Source organism: Pseudophryne corroboree, chromosome 4, assembly GCF_028390025.1.
Source record: "Pseudophryne corroboree isolate aPseCor3 chromosome 4, aPseCor3.hap2, whole genome shotgun sequence".
NCBI lineage: Eukaryota > Metazoa > Chordata > Amphibia > Anura > Myobatrachidae > Pseudophryne > Pseudophryne corroboree.
In genome coordinates, this window is record NC_086447.1 from 325,302,334 (window position 1) to 325,323,798 (window position 21,465).

The 21,465-nt window shown below is 46.4% G+C and overlaps 1 protein-coding gene and 1 long non-coding RNA gene across 3 annotated transcripts in view; one reads left to right on the forward strand and one right to left on the reverse strand.

Moving 5' to 3' along the window:
* Positions 1-21,465, forward strand: part of LOC134909477 (uncharacterized) — a 289,430-nt gene that overhangs the window by 4,023 nt on the left and 263,942 nt on the right. The gene's annotated exons all lie outside the window — the stretch shown is intronic.
* Positions 228-21,465, reverse strand: part of PIGZ (phosphatidylinositol glycan anchor biosynthesis class Z) — a 79,136-nt gene continuing 57,898 nt past the window's right edge. Inside the window, exon 3 of the mRNA XM_063916368.1 lies at positions 228-3,481. Within this exon, the coding sequence (XP_063772438.1) occupies positions 1,956-3,481 (1,526 nt within the window). The 3' untranslated portion in view covers positions 228-1,955. The remainder of the gene's footprint in view (positions 3,482-21,465) is intronic.

A 21,465-nucleotide genomic window follows, 5' to 3' on the forward strand; every position in this document is an offset into this window, starting at 1 on the left:
TAGGCAAGATTTTGGCTGGTGCCCCCTAGCACCACCGCTGGTTCCGCCTCTGATCTTGCACCTCTTTCCCAGCACAATCGCCCCTCACCCATAGCAGTCCTTATTTTGGTGTTTGTACCCCCTATACTTTAAATAGGAACATCTCGCACATTTGGCGCACAGCCCTAAAAAGGGGTGTGTTTTTGCTGGCAAGGGACATGGCCACACAATAGTAACCCCAATTCCAATTACACCACACAGTACTGCAACTTTATTCACATTTGATCATGCGATAGTGTTCATAATTCACATTACATCCCACAGTAGTATCACTTTACCTTATAAACGTTACTCCTCACAGTAGAGCCCCTTATTCACATTACATCAGACTGAATTGCTCCTTATTCACATTACACCACACCCTATTGCTCTTTATTCACATTAGACGACACAGTAGTGCCCTTTCTATATGCAGTGCCACATAGTAGAGCACCTTATACACATAATGCCACACATTAGTAATGCATTTATACACATAATTCCACAAAGTAATGCCCCTTACACATATGACACACATTATTAATGTCCTTATAAACCTAATGCGCCTTACACATTATGACAACCTTTATTAATGCCCTTTTACACATAATGTCCCTTACACATATGCTGCACATTATTAATGCCCTTATACACATAATGACACACATAGTGTCCCTTACACATATTCTGAACACTACTGCGCAACCAACCCACTCGCATGCACACAGCACTCACACAGCCGCTAACACTGTGAACCCTGCCTCTGCTTGGATACAGATGTGTCCTCATAAATCTTGCCTCAATGCTAACGTCGGGCACCTTTTTTTATGAAGATGCATCTTATTTGCATTGCTATGCGGCTAGGATGCACAAGCAGCTTCTGCTGATTAAAATGATATGCAGCATGCCTATATATTGTGTGAGACTGTGGCTGTATCTGCATATGAAATGCTACACACAGAATATAGGCATGCCGCATATCATTTTAATCAGCAGAAGCTGCTGATGCCCCTAGGCATATCAAATGCCCTAGGCAATTGCCTAGTTTGCCTATGCCTATGGCCGGCTCTGCCCAGTGACAGTTCCCACTGCCTGTATAAGTCATCTTGGTTTTCGGATCATAGATTAAATTGCAGAATTATTGTCATTAGAAGTTATCCCTATGAACTTGTGGAAGGTAGAACCAGATCAAATGTGTGGGGGTGCCTAAGCACAGCTATGTCTAAATGCAACATCCTCTCTGTCTTATAAATAACTAGTTACCAGCCCGTCAAAATGACGGAACATAACAGTAATGTCAGCACCGGCGACTGTGCATGCCTGAACGGAGCAACACTAGAATTACTCCATCGGGTGCCATCTAGTGGCCACCAACACACAAAACACTTGAATCCCCCCCCCCCCCATAGAAGTGAGGCGCAGCGTTAGCCTTTTATTACATAGGATATCATTTATAAAATGGTATTTTGCAGTAACCAAATTGTAACAGGGTTACCACAAACAGTTAGTTAGGGTTCCCTCTGCTTCTACCCCTCCCTTCACTGCTATGTATAGAGCTTACATATGTGACTGCAGCCCCTGAAGTTTTTTTGTTTGGCTTTTATGGGGGTACCACACAACCACTTACTGTACCATCAGTCCCAGACCCAGACACTGTTAGGGTGCCTGAGGGCCGGGATGTTTACAGATCAGCATTTAACTACATGGTGAAAGAATATTGCTATTTTAATTTACACAATGTCAATGTCAATAACTTGATCACTAAATGCCAGCATCTAGAACTTGTGCTTATTGTAATATCCCATAAAAAATCACAGTGTCATTTTCACATTTGAATATGGATGGGCCAAATTTGTAATAAAAAAAAAGTCTCCCGTAGATATTCTTTTCGCCAACATTAGCATGCTTGCGAAACTGACTCAAACGTGTTATCACCGTCATGTGTCCACATTCACCTCAATTATGTGCAGAGCTATGTGACTTATTAAGTTACCTGTGAACAAATGGGAAATCATGGGAGGATCTTCCATAGACAAATGTGGAGTAAAGAAGGTCTCGGCATTATGGACCAAACCACAAGTTTCCACAAGCGATCTAATAGTACCAGGGAACACAATTATAAAATGATGCCTCTTTGTCCCCAGCTCACGTGAGTTTCGGTGGGACAGATCTGCCTGAAGTCCTTGTAGTTTCTGGCACAGGTGGACTTCAGGCATGCCAGCAAGATCTATAATACCCACTGATGTTTGTCCTTTCTGCAATCCCAGCAAGTAATAAGGAGGCATGTATGTGTGTGTGAACAGGATTGTATGATGAGATGACATGTTGCCAGAGGATGCAGACTGCACAATTTGCTGTATGTGGAATAAACTGGGAATTAATCCAGCTTGATGCAGGCAGCCAAAGAAAAGGGCTCCTAGGACATTAAACAAGACAATAACACATTTTGTTTTCACCGTTCTGTTATAATTGGAAACTAATAAAACTAAAGGTAACACCAGGGGAATGAGGAAGCGAGGTTCTTGGTGCTTAAATAACGACATGAGTAATAGTGGTGCAAAATAAAACATTAACAGTAAGCTGTTTTGTTGGAGAGATTGCTGCCCATTCTCGCTCTTCTGAACATTAGATTTTAGCCATATCTTGTGTTTTATCATGTTAATGCCAGAACACAATGCGTACACATGGAGAGCTCCAAAGAGCATAAGACCGTTAACTGCTAGGTGAGTTATTGGGGGGTGAACCCCATGTTGTGCAAGGTTACGGGGGTTGAGGTTATACCGCAGAAAGTTAAGTGGTGTTAAAATAGTATTTTGTATTACTTGGTTAAATAAGCCTTCCGTGCAATTTATAGAAACTGGATAATGGCCTGTATAGTACATTGTATCAGCTACCATGAAGATGAGTGAGGTGAACATTACACTGGGTAACATCCTAATTAAATTAAACATAGCGGCTGTGTAGGAGAATTGTGACTTGTCACTTTGGGAAACCTTGTAGAGTACTGGCATGAAGGCAAAACAGAGAAAAGTGGGTCTGTTAAAAAATCCAGCTGCCAAGACCATGCCAGTTACTGTAATGTTACACTTTCCAGAGGAAGTAAGGAGAAGGAGTACAGCAAATAGCATGCCCTCTATAGCATTGCTGATGGTTCTTGTGTAGAAAACTAGCATCACATGAGACATAGCTAAGAGGACCAATGCCTTCCATGGGTTTGATCCCCAGGCTGGTGCTACCTGATACACAGTGTAGTCCAGTACAAAGGAGAGAACCGTTATGAAGAGTCGAGGGAGCACTAGAAGAATGTAACCGCAATTCACAGCTGTCTCAAATCCCAACCGACGCAGTATTTCAACGATCCAGAAAGCAGTGCCTGATGTTAGCAGAGGTATGAGCACTGTCCTGCAGGGGAAGACGGGGAGAAATTCCCAAGGACGATTGATTTCCAGACCTAAAATGTCACCTTTTAGGGAAAAAAACAGCAGAGTTATAGAAATTAGACTATATTTGTTGTAATATACTGTATGAAACATAACTCACTTGATTATAAAATTGGCCTATTAATACAATGTTTCCCATAACTTGGGGCCTAATTCAGACCTGATCGTAGCCGTGCAAAATTTTGCATAGCTACGATCAGTCTTCAGACATGCGGGGGGATGCCCAGCACAGGGCTAGTCCACCCCACATGTCTGGCCCTACCCCACCCCCCGCACAAGTACAAAAGCATCACACAGCGGCGATGCTTTTGTACTTGATGAGTAGCTCCCTACCTGTGCAGCTCCTGTGCGCTGGCAGGGAGCTACCTGTGGCTGTCCGGGTCACAGCGGCTGCGTGTGATGTCACGCAGCTGCCGCGGACCACCTCCCGCACAGTCCGGGCAAGCCTGAGTTGCCCAGACCGTGCCCCTAAAATGGTGGCTAAAACAGCCAGCCCCCTCCCGCCCAGCAACCGCCTCTGCCTGTCAATCAGGCAGAGGCGATCACTGAGCTGAGATGACCATCGGCTGTCTGGATTGCGCAGTTCAGACCTGATCAGCTGCTGTGCGAAAACGCAGAGCAGCGATCAGGTCTGAATTAGGCCCTTGGTCCATAAGAAGTTCTGTTCTTAAAATTGCCGTACACATTGTATTTCCATCTTTAAAACTAACTACCAAGATCAGATCTGTAAGCAATTTTGTCATCTAAAGTGTGAAATTGGGAAGATCCGGTCCTTCAAACCCTAAGATACACAAGACTGCAATGAAACACTGCCAGCACACATTCACAAAAGACTTGAAGTTCAGCAAATACAATCACAAATGTGCCTATTGGGAGCATCTGCTAACCTCGTTTTCCACTCTGACTGACCAAACTGGTTCATATGCTTATAATCATACTTGCCTACCTGACCCTCTCCATGAGGGAGAAAATGCTCTGTTCCTGGACTTTCCTGGTAATGTATGATTGCCATCACCTGTGGTGAAACACCTTTCTTATTAACTAGCTCACCACAGGTGATGGCAATCATACATTACCAGGAGAGTCCAGGAACAGAGCATTTTCTCCCTCATGGAGAGGATCAGGTAGGCAAGTATGCTTATAATTTAGAATGATTATTTATGAGGATACAGTCACTGGGCTTCAATTAAATGCAAATGGAGGCGCAGTGTAAAATCAAGACAACACAGCAACGTTTCCAGGGATGCATAGGTCTGTAGTTGCACTGGTACACACAATTTTGCTGCACAAAAAAATAGGATTTTAATTACCTACCGGTAAATCTTTTTCTCGTAGTCCGTAGAGGATGCTGGGGTTCCATTTAGTACCATTGGGTATAGACGAGTCCACTAGGAGCCATGGGCACTTTAAGAGTTTAATAGTGTGGTCTGGCTCTTCCCTCTATGCCCCTCCTACCAGACTCAGTCTAGAAACTGTGCCCGAGGAGACGGACATACTTTGAGAGAAGGAAATACACAGATAGTGGTGAGATTCACACCAGCTCACACATAACAAAAGGAAAGCCAAGCTAACCAACTTGAAACGATTCAGCAACGACTGAACCAACAATACTTAACCAAGTAACAATGCAGGAAAATGAAGCACCGGGCGGGCGCTCAGCATCCTCTACGGACTACGAGAAAAGAATTTACCAGTAGGTAATTAAAATCCTATTTTCTCTTACATCCTAGAGGATGCTGGGGTTCCATTTAGTACCATGGGGATGTACCAAAGCTCCCAGTACGGGAGGGAGAGTGCTGAGGTTCCTGTTGAATTGACCAAACTTTAGGTCCTCAGGGGCCAAAGTATCGAACTTGTAGAACTTAGCAAACGTGTTCGACCCTGACCACGTAGCTAAACCTAATCCAGCGAGCAATTGTCTGCTTAGAAGCAGGACACCCAACCTTGTTGGGATCATAAAGGACAAACAGAGCGTCTGATTTCCTGTGACGAGAAGTTCTCTTCACATAAATGTGCAAAGCTCTTACAACATCCAAGGACTTTGAGGTACTTGAGGAGTCAGTAGCCACTGGCACCACAATAGGTTGGTTGATATGAAAAGCTGACACAACCTTTGGAAGAAATTGCTGACGCGTTCTGAGCTCAGCTCTATCTTCATGGAAAATCAAGTAGTGGCTCTTGCATGACAATGCCCCCAATTTTGACACACGTCTAGCAGATGCCAATGCCAACAGTGTGACCGCCTTCCAAGTAAGAAACTTGACGTCCACTTCCTGTAAAGGCTCGAACCAATCCGATTGCAGGAACTGCAGCACCACATTAAGATCCCAAGGTGCCGTAGGAGGCACAAAGAGTGGTTGGATATGCAGAATCCCTTTCAAGAAAGTCTGAACCTCAGGAAAAGAAGCCAATTGTTTCTGGAAGAAAATTGACAAGGCCGAAATCTGGACCGTAATGCATTCCAAGCATAGACCTACATCCACACCTGCTTGCAGAAAGAGGAGAAACCGTCCCAGTTGAAACTTCAACGTAGGAAACTTCTTGGATTCACACCAAGACGCATACTTTTTCCAAATGTTTAGATGTTACTCCAGTGGTTTCCAAACTTTTTTGAATCACGGCGCCCTAGAATATCAGAATTTTTTTCACGGCACCCCTAGGCCAAAACTTTCTTATTGAGAAATTTAGAAAGAAATATTACATTAAGTAGATGGCGTTTATAGGTCATCCTTAAGGTCAGTTGTGTGGTGAGGGACAAGATTTGCTTCTGTTTGGCCACATATTTTATGACTGGCAGCCACCATTACTGGTTTTGCCTATTATACTGACCATGAATAATTTGAAATGGTCCTGGACCACCAACCCAGGGCACCCCTGCAAGTGTCCCGGGGCGCCCCAGGGAGCCACGGCACACAGTTTGGGAACCTCTGTGTTACTCCCTTCCTAGCCTGTAACAGGGTAGGAATGACCTTGTTCGGAATGCCCTTTCGAGATAAGATCTGGCGTCCAACCTCCATGCCATCAAAAGTAGCCACGGTAAGTCTTGATAGGCGAACGGCCCCTGTTGTAGAAGGTCCTCGCGAAGAGGAAGAGGCCTTGGATCCTCCAGCAGTAATTCCAGGAGATCTACGTACCAAGCCCTTCTTGGCCAGTCCGGAGCAATGAGGATCGCCTGAACTCTTGTTCATTTTATTAGTTTGAGAATCCTTGGGATGAGTGGAGGGAACACATACACTGACTGGAACACCCACGGAGCTACCAGTTCGTCCACCGCCACTCAGTGACGTGCGGTGGGGTGAGGCAGGTGAGGCAGAGCCTTTCCTGTCATACTTACGTTTGCACCAGAGTTTTGATTGTATAAAGTATATGTAAAATACAAAGAATATGTTTGAAATATCTTCTTTGCATTATTCTAATAATTTTTATAGCCAAAACTCTGCAGTAAAAAGTCTATGGCAGGTGAGGCAATGCCTCACCTTGCAATCTTTTCCGCACCTCTCAGATCAAAACTCACAAAATTTCCAGGGGTTTATAATGCTGCACCTGTGTATAATGCCCAGATGTAACCCGTTAGCTCATATATTGCGTTAAAATCTGTCTCTGGTGCTAGCTAGTGCCTCCTAAGCCATTTAGCTCACCGCACGTCCCTGCCACCACTGCTTGTGGGTCTCTCGACCTGGAACAGTACCTCCGAAGCTTCTTGTTGAGGCGAGAGGCCATCATGTCTATCTGAGGTGCACCCCATCGGCTTGTCACCTCTGTGAACACCTCTAGGTGGAGGCCCCATTCTCCTGGATGGAGACTGTGTCTGCTGAGGAAGTCCGCTTCCCAGTTGTCCACTCCCGGAATGAAGATTGTTGACAGCGCCACTGTGTGCTTTTCTGCCCAGGGGAGGATTCTTGTTACCTCTGAGATTGCCGCTCTGCTCTTCGTTCCGCCCTGTCGGTTTATGTAGGACACTTCCGTTACATTGTCCGACTGAACCTGAATGGCCCGATTTTGCAGAAGATGTGCCACTTGTAGAAGGCCGTTGTATACGGCCCTTAGTTCCAGAATGTTTATCGGAAGGATGAATTCCAGATTTGACCACTTTTCTTGGAAGTTTTCCCCTTGGGTGACTGCTCCCCAACCACTGAGACTTGCATCCATGGTTAGAAGGATCCAATTCTGACCCCGAACCTGTGGCCCTCGAGAAGGTGAGAAGTTTGCAGCCACCAGAGGAGTGAAATTCTGGCTTTCGGACCCTGACCATTTGTCCAGGAGATCCAGTTGGAAGGGCCGTGTATGGAATCTACCGTACTGTAGAGCCCCGTAGGAGGCAACCATCTTCCCCAGAAGGCAAATGCACTGACAAACCAATACACGGGCTGGCTTCAGGACATCCCAGACCATTGATTGGATCACCAACGCTTTCTCCACCGGTAGAAATACCCTCTGCACTTCCGTGTTGAGTATCATCCTCAGGAAGGACAGTCTCCTTGTCGGCTTCAAATGTGACTTTGGAAGGTTCAGGATCCACCCATGATCCTGGAGTAGTCGAGTTGAGAGAGCAATACTCTGTAATAGCCTCTCCCTGGAGAATGCTTTTATCAGCAGTTCTTTCAGATATGGAATTATGTTCACCCCCTGCATGCGGAGGAGTAGCATCATCTCTGCTATGGGGCAAAGGAAAATGAAAGAACAAGATTGTCTTTTGTGTTGGCACACTTGAAAGAAGAGATATATATTTATTTATTACAATGTAATTATTATTACGTTAAAACATAACTTTTATTCTTTATTTATTAAAATATCCTGTTTCATGAAATATAAACATGCATATGTAAATTTTAAATCATTAAATTTGATTACAATATCATATAGGCTCACTGTGTGGTTATTCCATTCTATTGTATTGCTGATTATTATAACTCAATAAATGATTGGTACATTAAAGTTTATCAATGAAATTTTGATTCAGGGGATCATTTATTATGTATCTATTAAATATTAGTATTATATCATCATTGCACACAGAAATATATCTGTTGGAATATACTGATATTCTTTTATGTACAGGAAAAGAAGAAACATGTTTCCATACCCCACGTCTGTTATGCAAACTTATAATATATCTATTGTCTGCTGACAAGGTTTTTAGATTCCTGTGGATAATTCGATTGGGAGTTTCCTGCAGGGATACATTCTCACAAATATTCCGCAGTACCGTCACATACCTCATCCAGTACACAGACTAGCTCCTGCTGAGGGTCATATGCAATACCCCAGTTATATGCACCTATAATATATCTAATGTCTGCTGACAAGGTTTGTCTGGCTTCTGTGGAAGATATATGCCTTTAGTGAGTCCCCTTCAGGGGTTTATCTTCTCACAAATATTACACAGTCCAGTCTCAAATCTTGTCTATTACACAGACTAATTTATACTAGAAGTAACGTGCAATATTATAGTGATCAATCACCTTTTAATTCAGGCCACTATTAATCACACATAAAAAATTCATATCATATTCCTTTATATAGGAATTATCATATAGGTTCCAGAAGGAAAAAAGAAAAGTTTGCTGACGGTGGGTTGAAAATATATACAGTTTCTTTATCAGAAATTTCCTATCTGATTCTACACATCTTATGTATTCCTCTGTGCATATGTTTATTTTTCCAGACTTTAATTGGATCTCTTATTATAACTCAAATAAACATACATAAATATGATACAGAAATGTACTAGTCAGTGAGAATAGGAACAAATGAATACCTGGGAAAATAGCTCAGCATACTTTAACTATGTATCTAGTTATTGGTCACAAAGGCCTGTATTTTAAATTGGTTCTCTGTTGATACATTAAGTAGCATTCCTGTATTTGTTACACAGCAGTTGTAACTAAAGTGTCACTTATATTCTGTATTATACTGGGTAGCTGGTACAGAGTAATAGGAATAATGTCAGTGGTTAATTATTGGTCATAGAGACCTGTGTTCCACAATAATTCTCTGTTAATATATTGGAGCCGGATTCCTAAAGCAACCGTGCTGCAGTTATAAGAGAAATACCGCTTATATTATTTTCATCACTGCGCACCAGCTGCTTACTTAAATACAGCAGATAGCGATATCTTTATCTTTAAGAGCAGTGTAATAGAAACAGCGGATGGTATGACATCAGCAGTGTGATACGGAATATAAGAGACACACTTAATATCTACCCAATTGAATGTGGAACAGCCTATAATTTATGGGTGTCCCCATTTAAAATTATTAGAATTATCTTTTTACTGTGTACCATGTGCACATGGAAAAATCGAATATAAGCGGTATTTCTCTTATAACTGCAGCACGGTTGCTTTAGGAATCCGGCTCCAATATATTAACAGAGAATTATTGTGGAACACAGGTCTCTATGACCAATAATTAACCACTGACATTATTCCTATTACTCTGTACCAGCTACCCAGTATAATACAGAATATAAGTGACACTTTAGTTACAACTGCTGTGTAACAAATACAGGAATGCTACTTAATGTATCAACAGAGAACCAATTTAAAATACAGGCCTTTGTGACCAATAATTAGATACATAGTTAAAATATGTTGAGCTATTTTCCCAGGTATTCATTTGTTCCTATTCTCACTGACTAGTACATTTCTGTATCATATTTATGTATGTTTATTTGAGTTATAATAAGAGATCCAATTAAAGTCTGGAAAAATAAACATATGCACAGAGGAATACATAAGATGTGTAGAATCAGATAGGAAATTTCTGATAAAGAAACTGTATATATTTTCAACCCACCGTCAGCAAACTTTTCTTTTTTCCTTCTGGAACCTATATGATAATTCCTATATAAAGGAATATGATATGAATTTTTTATGTGTGATTAATAGTGGCCTGAATTAAAAGGTGATTGATCACTATAATATTGCACGTTACTTCTAGTATAAATTAGTCTGTGTAATAGACAAGATTTGAGACTGGACTGTGTAATATTTGTGAGAAGATAAACCCCTGAAGGGGACTCACTAAAGGCATATATCTTCCACAGAAGCCAGACAAACCTTGTCAGCAGACATTAGATATATTATAGGTGCATATAACTGGGGTATTGCATATGACCCTCAGCAGGAGCTAGTCTGTGTACTGGACGAGGTATGTGACGGTACTGCGGAATATTTGTGAGAATGTATCCCTGCAGGGAACTCCCAATCGAATTATCCACAGGAATCTAAAAACCTTGTCAGCAGACAATAGATATATTATAAGTTTGCATAATAGACGTGGGGTACGGAAACATGTTTCTTCTTTTCCTGTACACAAAAGAATATCAGTATATTCCAACAGATATATTTCTGTGTGCAATGATGATATAATACTAATATTTAATAGATACATAATAAATGATCCCCTGAATCAAAATTTCATTGATAAACTTTAATGTACCAATCATTTATTGAGTTATAATAATCAGCAATACAATAGAATGGAATAACCACACAGTGAGCCTATATGATATTGTAATCAAATTTAATGATTTAAAATTTACATATGCATGTTTATATTTCATGAAACAGGATATTTTAATAAATAAAGAATAAAAGTTATGTTTTAACGTAATAATCATTACATTGTAATAAATAAATATATATCTCTTCTTTCAAGTGCGCCAACACAAAAGACAATCTTGTTCTTTCATTTTCCTTTGCCCTTCAGTATTATTGTCTTAGGCAGCACCCCCAGTTTCTAGAATCGAATTAATAACGGTATGAATAATTGGGGATAAAATCATAATAAAACTTGTGCAGAAGTATATTATCCCACCTCCCCCTTTCCTTTTCTTTCCCTTATGAGAATCATCTCTGCCATGACCTTGGTGGACACCCTCGGTGCTGTGGAGAGGCCAAACGGCAGAGCCTGGAACTGATAGTGACAGTCCAGCAGCGCAAATCTTAGATAAGCCTGGTGAGGTGGCCAGATTGGAATGTGAAGGTACGTATTCTTGATATCCAGGGTAACTAGGAATTCCCCCTCCTCCAGATCTGAGATCACCACTCTCAGAGACTCCATCTTGAATCTGAATTCTCTCAAGTAGGGGTTCAATGACTTTAGGTTTAATATCGGCCTTACCGAACTGTCCGGTTTCGGTACCACAAACAGGTTTAAGTAATAACCCTTGTGATTTAGGTAGGGTGGAACTGGAACAATGACATTTGTTTGAACCAATTTTTGAATGGCTTCCTGTAGGAGAGCATTTTTTGTCAACGAAGCTGGTAAGGCTGATTTGAAGTATCTTTGAGGTGGGAGTACTTGAAACTCCAGTCTGTATCCCTGGGCAACAATATCTGTTACCCAGGGGTCTAGGCATGATGACGCCCAGATGTGACTGAAATATTTTAGTCTTACTCCCACCTGCTCGATCTCCAGGCTGGGAGGTCCACCGTCATGCTGAAGATTTTGAGGAAGCAGAACCTGGTTTCTGTTCCTGAAAACCTGTTGGTGCAGGTTTTCTGGATTTTCCCCAACCTCCTCTAAAGAAAGTGGAAGGGGTTTTGGATTTTTTAAATTTTGCGGTCCAAAAGGACTGCAGTGTAGATGTAGGATAAGATTCTCTAGCCAGTGGTGCTGCTGAGGGAAGAAAGGTTGACTTACCTGCAGTTGCCGTGGAGATCCACGCATCCAATGCGTCCCCAAACAGAGCCTGACCTGTGAAGGCTATGTTCTCCACACTTTTCTTGGATTCTGCATCCGCAGTCCATTGGCGTAGCTAGAGTGCCGAGACTGCCATGGAAGTAGCTCTCGCATTCAGCATGCCAAGGTCCTTCATGGCCTCCACCATGAAACCTGCAGAATCCTGTATGTGACACAAAAACAATTCAATGTCACTCCTAACCATAGTATCTAAGTGATCTAGTAATGTGCCTGACCACTTTACTATGGCTTTAGAAATCCACGCACAATCAATGGTGGGACCTATAAGCTACGCCAGTAGCTGTGAACAGTGATTTGAGCGTAGTCACAATCTTGCGGTCAGCCGGCTCTTTTAAAGCAGTTGAACTAGGGACAGATAAAACCACCTTTTTTGACAACCTAGATGCAGAAGAGTCCACTATAGGGGGGATTTCCCACTTTTTTCTGTCCTTTTCAGGGAAAGGGAAAATAAGATTTTACTTACCGGTAAATCTATTTCTCGTAGTCCGTAGTGGATGCTGGGGACTCCGTAAGGACCATGGGGAATAGACGGGCTCCGCAGGAGACAGGGCACTTTAAGAAAGAATTTAGATTCTGGTGTGCTCTGGCTCCTCCCTCTATGTCCCTCCTCCAGACCTCAGTTAAGGAAACTGTGCCCGGAAGAGCTGACAGTACAAGGAAAGGATTTTGGAATCCAGGGTAAGACTCATACCAGCCACACCAATCACACCGTATAACTCGTGATAAACTTACCCAGTTAACAGTATGAACAACAACAGAGCATCAGATAAACCTGATGCAACCATAACATAACCCTTATTTAAGCAATAACTGTATACAAGTATTGCAGAAGAAGTCCGCACTTGGGACGGGCGCCCAGCATCCACTACGGACTACGAGAAATAGATTTACCGGTAAGTAAAATCTTATTTTCTCTAACGTCCTAGTGGATGCTGGGGACTCCGTAAGGACCATGGGGATTATACCAAAGCTCCCAAACGGGCGGGAGAGTGCGGATGACTCTGCAGCACAGAATGAGCAAACACAAGGTCCTCCTCAGCCAGGGTATCAAACTTGTAGAACTTTGCAAAAGTGTTTGAACCTGACCAAGTAGCCGCTCGGCAAAGCTGTAATGCCGAGACCCCTCGGGCAGCTGCCCAAGAAGAGCCCACCTTCCTTGTGGAATGGGCTTTGACTGATTTTGGAGGCGGCAATCCAGCTGCAGAATGAGCCTGCTGAATCGTGTTACAGATCCAGCAAGCAATAGTTTGCTTTGAAGCAGGAGCACCCAGATTGTTGGATGCATACAGGATAAACAGCGACTCAGTTTTCCTGACTCCAGCCGTTCTGGCTACATAAACCTTCAAAGCCCTGACTACATCTAGTAACTTGGAATCCTCCAAGTCACGAGTAGCCGCAGGCACCACAATAGGTTGGTTCAAATGAAAAGATGACACCACTTTTGGCAGAAATTGCGGACAAGTCCGTAATTCTGCCCTGTCCATATGGAAAACCAGATAGGGGCTTTTATGTGACAAAGCCGCCAATTCTGACACACGCCTAGCCAAAGCTAAGGCCAATAGCATGACCACCTTCCACGTGAGATATTTTAACTCCACGGTTTTAAGTGGCTCAAACCAGTGTGATTTCAGGAAACTCAACACCACGTTAAGATCCCAAGGTGCCACTGGTGGCACAAAAGGGGTCTGAATATGCAGCCCTCCCTTTACAAACGTCTGAACTTCAGGAAGAGAAGCCAGTTCCTTTTGAAAGAAAATGGATAGGGCTGAAATCTGGACCTTAATGGATCCCAATTTTAAGCCCATAGTCACTCCCGACTGTAGGAAGTGAAGGAAACGGCCCAGCTGGAATTCCTCTGTAGGGGCATTCCTGGCCCTTACACCAAGCAACATATTTTCGCCATATACGGTGATAATGTTTAGCCGTCACGTCCTTCCTAGCCTTTATTAGCGTAGGAATAACCTCATCCGGAATGCCTTTTTCTGCTAGGATCCGGCGTTCAACCGCCAAGCCGTCAAACGCAGCCGCGGTAAGTCTTGGAACAGACAGGGCCCCTGTTGCAACAGATCCTGTCTGAGAGGCAGAGGCCATGGGTCCTCTGTGAGCATTTCTTGCAGTTCCGGATACCAAGTCCTTCTTGGCCAATCCGGAACAATGAGTATTGTTCTCACTCCTCTTTTTCTTACGATTCTCAGCACCTTGGGTATGAGAGGAAGAGGAGGAAACACATAAACCGACTGGAACACCCACGGTGTCACTAGTGCGTCCACAGCTATCGCCTGAGGGTCTCTTGACCTGGCGCAATACATTTGTAGCTTTTTGTTGAGGCGGGATGCCATCATGTCCACCTGTGGCAGTTCCCAACGACTGGTAATCTGTGTGAAGACTTCTTGATGAAGCCCCCACTCTCCTGGGTGGAGGTCGTGCCTGCTGAGGAAGTCTGCTTCCCAGTTGTCCACTCCCGGAATGAACACTGCTGACAGTGCTTTTACGTGATTCTCCGCCCAGCGAAGAATTCTGGTGGCTTCCGCCATCGCCACCCTGCTCCTTGTGCCGCCTTGGCGGTTTACATGAGCCACTGCGGTGATGTTGTCTGGCTGAATCAGCACCGGTTGGTTGCGAAGCAGAGGCTCCGCTTGACTTAGGGCGTTGTATATGGCCCTTAGTTCCAGGATATTGATGTGCAGACAAGTCTCCTGACTTGACCACAGACGCTGGAAATTTTTTCCCTGTGTGACTGCCCCCCACCCTCGGAGGCTTGCATCCGTGGTCACCAGGACCCAGTCCCGAATGCCGAACCTGCGACCCTCGGGAAGGTGAGCACTCTGCAGCCACCACAGAAGAGACACCCTGGCCCTGGGGGATAGGGTGATCAGCCGCTGCATCTGAAGATGCGATCCGGACCACTTGTCCAACAGATCCCACTGAATGGTCCTCGCATGGAACCTGCCGAAGGGAATGGCCTCGTATGACGCCACCATCTTTCCCAGGACTCGCGTGCAGTGATGCACCGACACCTGTTTTGGTTTTAAGAGGTCTCTGACCAGAGTCACGAGCTCCTGAGCCTTTTCCGCCGGGAGAAAAACCTTCTTCTGGTCTGTGTCCAGAATCATGCCCAGGAAGGGCAGATGCGTCGTAGGAATCAGCTGCGACTTTGGAACATTCAGAATCCAGCCGTGCTGTTGCAACACTTCCCGAGAGTGTGCTACGCTGATCAGCAACTGCTCTCTGGACCTCGCCTTTATGAGGGGATCGTCCAAGTATGGGATAATTGTGACTCCTTGCTTTCGCAGATTACCTTGCTTTCTGCCATTACCTTGGTAAATATTCTCGGTGCCGTGGACAGACCAAACGGCAACGTCTGGAATTGGTAATGACAGTCCTGTACCACAAATCTGAGGTACTCCTCATGAGGTGGATAAATGGGGACATGCAGGTAAGCATCCTTTCTGTCCAGAGACACCATAAAATCCCCCTCTCCCAGGCTTGCAATGACCGCTCTGAGCGATTCCATCTTGAACTTGAACCTTTTCAGGTAAATGTTCAGGGATTTTAAATTCAATATGGGTCTGACCGAACCGTCCGGTTTCGGTACCACAAACATTGTGGAATAGTAACCCCTTCCCTGTTGAAGGAGGGGAACCTTTACCACCACCTGCTGGAGTTATAATTTGTGAATTGCCGCTAACACTATTTCCCTCTCTATGGGGGAAGCTGGCAGGGCCAATTTGAGGTAACGGTGAGGGGGCATCACTTCGAATTCCAGCTTGTATCCCTGAGATACAATCTGTATAGCTCAGGGATCCACCTGTGAGCGAACCCACTGGTGGCTGAAATTTCGGAGACGCGCCCCCACCGATCCTGGCTCCACCTGTGGAGCCCCAGCGTCATGCGGTGGATTTAGTGGAAGCCGGGGAGGACTTCTGTTCCTGGGAACTAGCTGTATTGTGCAGCTTCTTTCCTCTACCCCTGCCCCTGGCAAGAAAGGACGCACCTCGGACTTTCTTGCCTCTTTGTGATCGAAAGGACTGCATTTGGTAATATGGTGCTTTCTTAGGTTGTGAGGGAATATATGGCAAAAAATTTGACTTCCCAGCCGTAGCTGTGGAAACTAGGTCCGAGAGACCGTCCCCAAACAATTCCTCACCCTTATAAGGTAAAACCTCCATGTGCCTTTTTGAGTCGGCATCACCTGTCCATTGCCGAGTCCACAGGACCCTTCTGGCAGAAATCGACATTGCATTTATTCTAGAGCCCAGTAGGCTAATGTCTCTCTGGGCATCTCTCATATATAGGACAGCGTCTTTTATATTTTCCAGGGTCAGTAATATAGTATCCTTGTCCAAGGTATCAAGTTCCTCAGATAAAGTATCTGTCCATGCTGCTACAGCACTACACATCCAGGCCGACGCAATTGCCGGCCTTAGTAGGGTACCTGAATGTGTATAAACGGACTTCAGGATACCTTCCTGCTTTCTATCCGCAGGATCTTTTAGGGTGGCCGTATCCTGTGACGGCAGGGCTACCTTCTTAGATAAGCGTGTCAAAGCTTTGTCTACCCTAGGGGAGGATTCCCAGCGTAACCTGTCCGTTGGCGGGAAAGGATACGCCATAAGCAACCGTTTGGAAATTTGCATTTTTCTATCTGGAGATTCCCAAGCTTTTTCACATAACTCATTTAACTCATGTGAAGGGGGAAAGGTCACCTCATGCCTTTTTTCCCCAAACATATAAACCCTCTTGTTAGGGACTGGGTTTTCCTCTGAGATGTGCAATACATCCTTCATTGCTATAATCATGTAGCGGATGGCTTTAGCCATTTTAGGCTGCAACTTTGCCTCATCGCCATCGACACTGGAGTCAGAATCCGTGTCGATATCTGTGTCAACAATTTGGGATAGTGGGCGCTTCTGAGACCCTGACGGCCTCTGCACTGTAGGATCAGGAATGGGTTGAGACCCTGACTGTCCCAAGGCTTCAGCTTTATCCAACCTTTTATGCAAGGAATTCACATTATCATTTAAAACCTTCCACATATCCATTCAATCGGGCGTCGGCGGCGATCCCACATTCATTTGTACCTGCTCTGCTTCCACATAGCCTTCCTCGTCAAACATGCCGACACAAGCGTACCGACACATCACACACACAGGGGATGCTCTATTTGAGGACAGAACCCCCACAAGGCCTTTTGGAGAGACAGAGAGAGAGTATGCCAGCACACACCCCAGCGCTATATGACCCAGGAATTACTCAGTAACTTAGTGTTTACCCAGTAGCTGCTGTATATACTGATTTTGCGCTAAATTTATGTGCCCCCCCCTTTTTTTTTACCCTCTTTCTACCGTGAATCTGCAGGGGAGAGCCTGGGGAGCATCCTCTCAGCGGAGCTATGGAGAGAAAATGGCGCTGGTGAGTGCTGAGGAAGAAGCCCCGCCCCCTCAGCGGTGGGCTTCTGTCCCGCGATTTTGTGTAAAATAATGGCGGGGGCTCATGCATATATACAGTGCCCAACTGTATATATGCCCACTTTGCCAAGAGGTCTCTAATTGCTGCCCAGGGCGCCGCCCCCCCCCCCCCCCCCCCCTGCGTCCTGCACCCTACAGTGACCGGAGTGTGTGGGTTTAATGTGGGAGCAATGGCGCACAGCTGCAGTGCTGTGCGCTACCTCATATGAAGACTGGAGTCTTCTGCCGCCGCTTTTGAAGTCTTCTTGCTTCTCACGCTGGCTTCTGGCTTCTGGCTCTGCGAGGGGGACGGCGGCGCGGCTCTGGGATCGGACGACCAAGGGTGCGTTCCTGTGTTCGATTTCTCTGGAGCTAATGGTGTCCAGTAGCCTAAGAAGCATGACCTATCCACAGTGAGTAGGGCTGCTTCTCTCCCCTCAGTCCCACGTAGCAGAGAGTCTGTTGCCAGCAGATCTCTCTGAAAATAAAAAAATCCTAACAAAATACTTTCTATTTAGCAAGCTCAGGAGAGCTCACTAAGGTGCACCCAGCTCGTCCGGGCACAGATTGAAACTGAGGTCTGGAGGAGGGACATAGAGGGAGGAGCCAGTGCACACCAGTATTCCTAATTCTTTCTTAAAGTGCCCTGTCTCCTGCGGAGCCCGTCTATTCCCCATGGTCCTTACGGAGTCCCCAGCATCCACTAGGACGTTAGAGAAAGCAATGAGAACCCTTTTTGGGATCTGGAATTTTTTCTCTTGGTTTTCCCAGGATTTTTCAAACAAAGAGTTTAACTCCTTAGAAGCCGGGAAGGTAAGCGATGATTTCTTACTTTCTGTAAAAAAGGATTCCTCTACCTGCTCAGGTACCTTCTCAGTAATATGTAAAATGTCCCAAATGGCTTCAATCATTAGTTGCACCCCCTTAGCAAGTGATGCATATCCCCATCACCGTCCCCTGTATCAGAGTCGATATAAGTGTCAGCTTGCATTATCTGGGCAAGTGTACGTTTTTGTGGGTATGTAGGGGGGGTCTTAGACGAAGCAGTGGGGGCTGAGGATGTCAAACCCTCTACAGATTTTCACAAAAACTGTGTTTCTTTCTCAGTATGTGACATCCTTGTTGAAATCTGGGATATCATTCCCCTCGAAGAATCCACCCATGGGGCTTCTGATCCAGAAGGCTGGGAAAGTACATTGCAGTCCTGAGTACATGGAATAGACTTCTAAGGAGATGATACACATTCTGCAGCACAGGACACAGAGTCCTTAGAGATGGTAATGTGAGACAGTGGCGTAACTACTGCCCCCGCAGTCCTCGCGGTGGCTTGGGGGCGAGGGGCTGCGGGGGCGCCACTGATTTAGAACAGATTGACATGCGGACGAGCGTCCGCATGTCAATCTGCGATCTCCTCTCCCTCCTTGCTGCGGTGCCTGCTCCCCCGGCTCCCCCCCCCCCATGTGTTGGAGGGACACGAGCGCATCGCGCGTCTCTCCTGTGTCCCTCCTGGCTCTCCCCCGGCCGGTCTAAGGAAGCAAGTGCCGTTCGTGAGCTCTGATTGGCTCACGAACGGCACTTCCTTTATTAGACAGCTGGGGGAGAGCCAGGAGGGACACAGGAGAGACGCGCGATGCGCTCGTGTCCCTCCAACACATAGGGGGGGGCCGGAGGAGCAGGCACTGGGGCATATACCCGGCACTGGGGACATATACCTGGCACTGGGGGGGCATATACCTGGCACTGAGGGCATGTACCTGGCACTAGGGGCATATACCTGGCACTGGGGGCATATACCTGGCACTGGGGGGGCATATACCCGGCACTGGGGGCATGTACCTGGCACTGGGGGGCATATACCCGGCACTGGGGGGCATATACCTGGCACTGGGGGGGCATATACCCGGCACTGGAGGCATATACCTGGCACTGGGGGGGAAGCAGGCACTAGGGGGGAATATCTGGCACTGGGGGCATGTACCTGGCACTGGGGGCATATACCCGGCACTGGGGGGGCATATACCCGGCACTGGGGGCATATACCTGGCACTGGGGGGGCATATACCCGGCACTGGGGACATTTACCTGGCACTGGGGGGGAAGCAGGCACTGGGGGCATATACCTGGCACTGGGGGCATATAACTGGCACTGGGGGGGCATGTACCTGGCACTGGGGGCATATACCTGGCACTGGGGGCATATACCTGGCACTGGGGGGGAATATCTGGCACTGGGGGGGCATATACCTGGCACTGGGGGCATATACCTGGCACTGGGGGCATATACCTGGCACTGGGGGGGCATATACCTGGCACTGGGGGAATATACCTGGCACTGGGGGGGCATATACCCGGCACTGGGGGCATATACCCGTGACTGGGGGGGCATATACCTGGCACTGGGGGGGGGGGAGCAGGCACTGGGAGGGAATATCTGGCACTGGGGGCATATGCCTGGCACTGTGGGGGAATATCTGGCACTGGGGGCATATACCTGGCACTGGGGGGGGGGGATATCTGGCACTGGGGGGTCATATACCTGGCACTGGGGGCATATACCTGGCACTGGAGGGGGGGGATATCTGGCACTGGGGGCATATACCTGGCACTGGGGGGGGAATATCTGGCACTGGGGGGGGGGGAAGCAGGCACTGTGGGGGAATATCTGGCACTGGGGGGGGGGGCATATACCTGGCACTGTGGGGGAATATCTGGCACTGGGTGCATATACCTGGCACTGTGGGGGAATATCTGGCACTGGGTGCATATACCTGGCACTGTGGGGGAATATCTGGCACTGGGAGCATATGTGGCACTGGGAGCACGGCCCTAGCAACAAGCACTACCCCCTAGCAACGAGCAGGACACCCAGTGCATGAAACCCCTGGCAACGAGCATGACACCCTGAGCATGAAAACCCCTGGCACCGTGCATGGAACCAAGAGCATGAAACCCCTGGCAACGAGGAGGTAATTTAAAAGTAATTGGAAGCCTTACTGTAGAACTTAATGTGTAATGGGCATTACGGTGTGTGGCATAATGTATCACGGACATTGCGGTGTGTGTCATAATGTATCAGGCATTACGGTGTGTTGTATACTATATCACGGGCATTGTGGTATGTGGTATAATGTCTCAGGATCATTGTGGTGTGTGTCATACTGTGTCACAGACATTGTGTGTGCTATAATGTATCAGGGGCATTGCAGTGTGTAGCATAATGTATAACTGGCATTGCGATTCCTGTCATAATGTGTCACAGGCATTACGGTGTGTGGCATAATGTGTCGGGGGCATTACGTGTGTGGCATAATGTGTCGGGGCATTACGGTGTGTGGCATAATGTGTAGGGGGCATTACGGTGTGTGCATATTGTGTCATGTGCATTATTGTCAGTGATCGCAAAAACGCGCCATGGCGCGTATTTTACCCAGAAACAGCCGCCCGGGACTCACATTTAGAAGATGAGCGGGTCCCACAGGACGCGCTCATCTGAATATGTGTTTGCATGTGTTAAGCCTGTCAGCGGAATGCAGGAGGTGACTGGCTGTTTCCTCGGCCAATCACCTCCTGTAGTCTCCATCCAATCACAGCCTGCAGCATCTCCCGCTTTGAATCCTGCTCCCCGCCAGCACATGAATCTGTGCTGCAGGGCTGACAGACTGGCCCCCGCTCATCCGGCTCCACTGCCACTCTGCCGCCAGCACCCTCCTCTGCGACTGGGAGTACAGCTCCGGATCTGCCCGCCGCCACCCCCCTACCCGGGACCCGCTCAACGCCCCACCGAGACCCGACAACTACCTTCCAGCAGGAGCCGTCCGGGCTGCGCAGCTCCCGCTGTAGGTAAGCAGTAG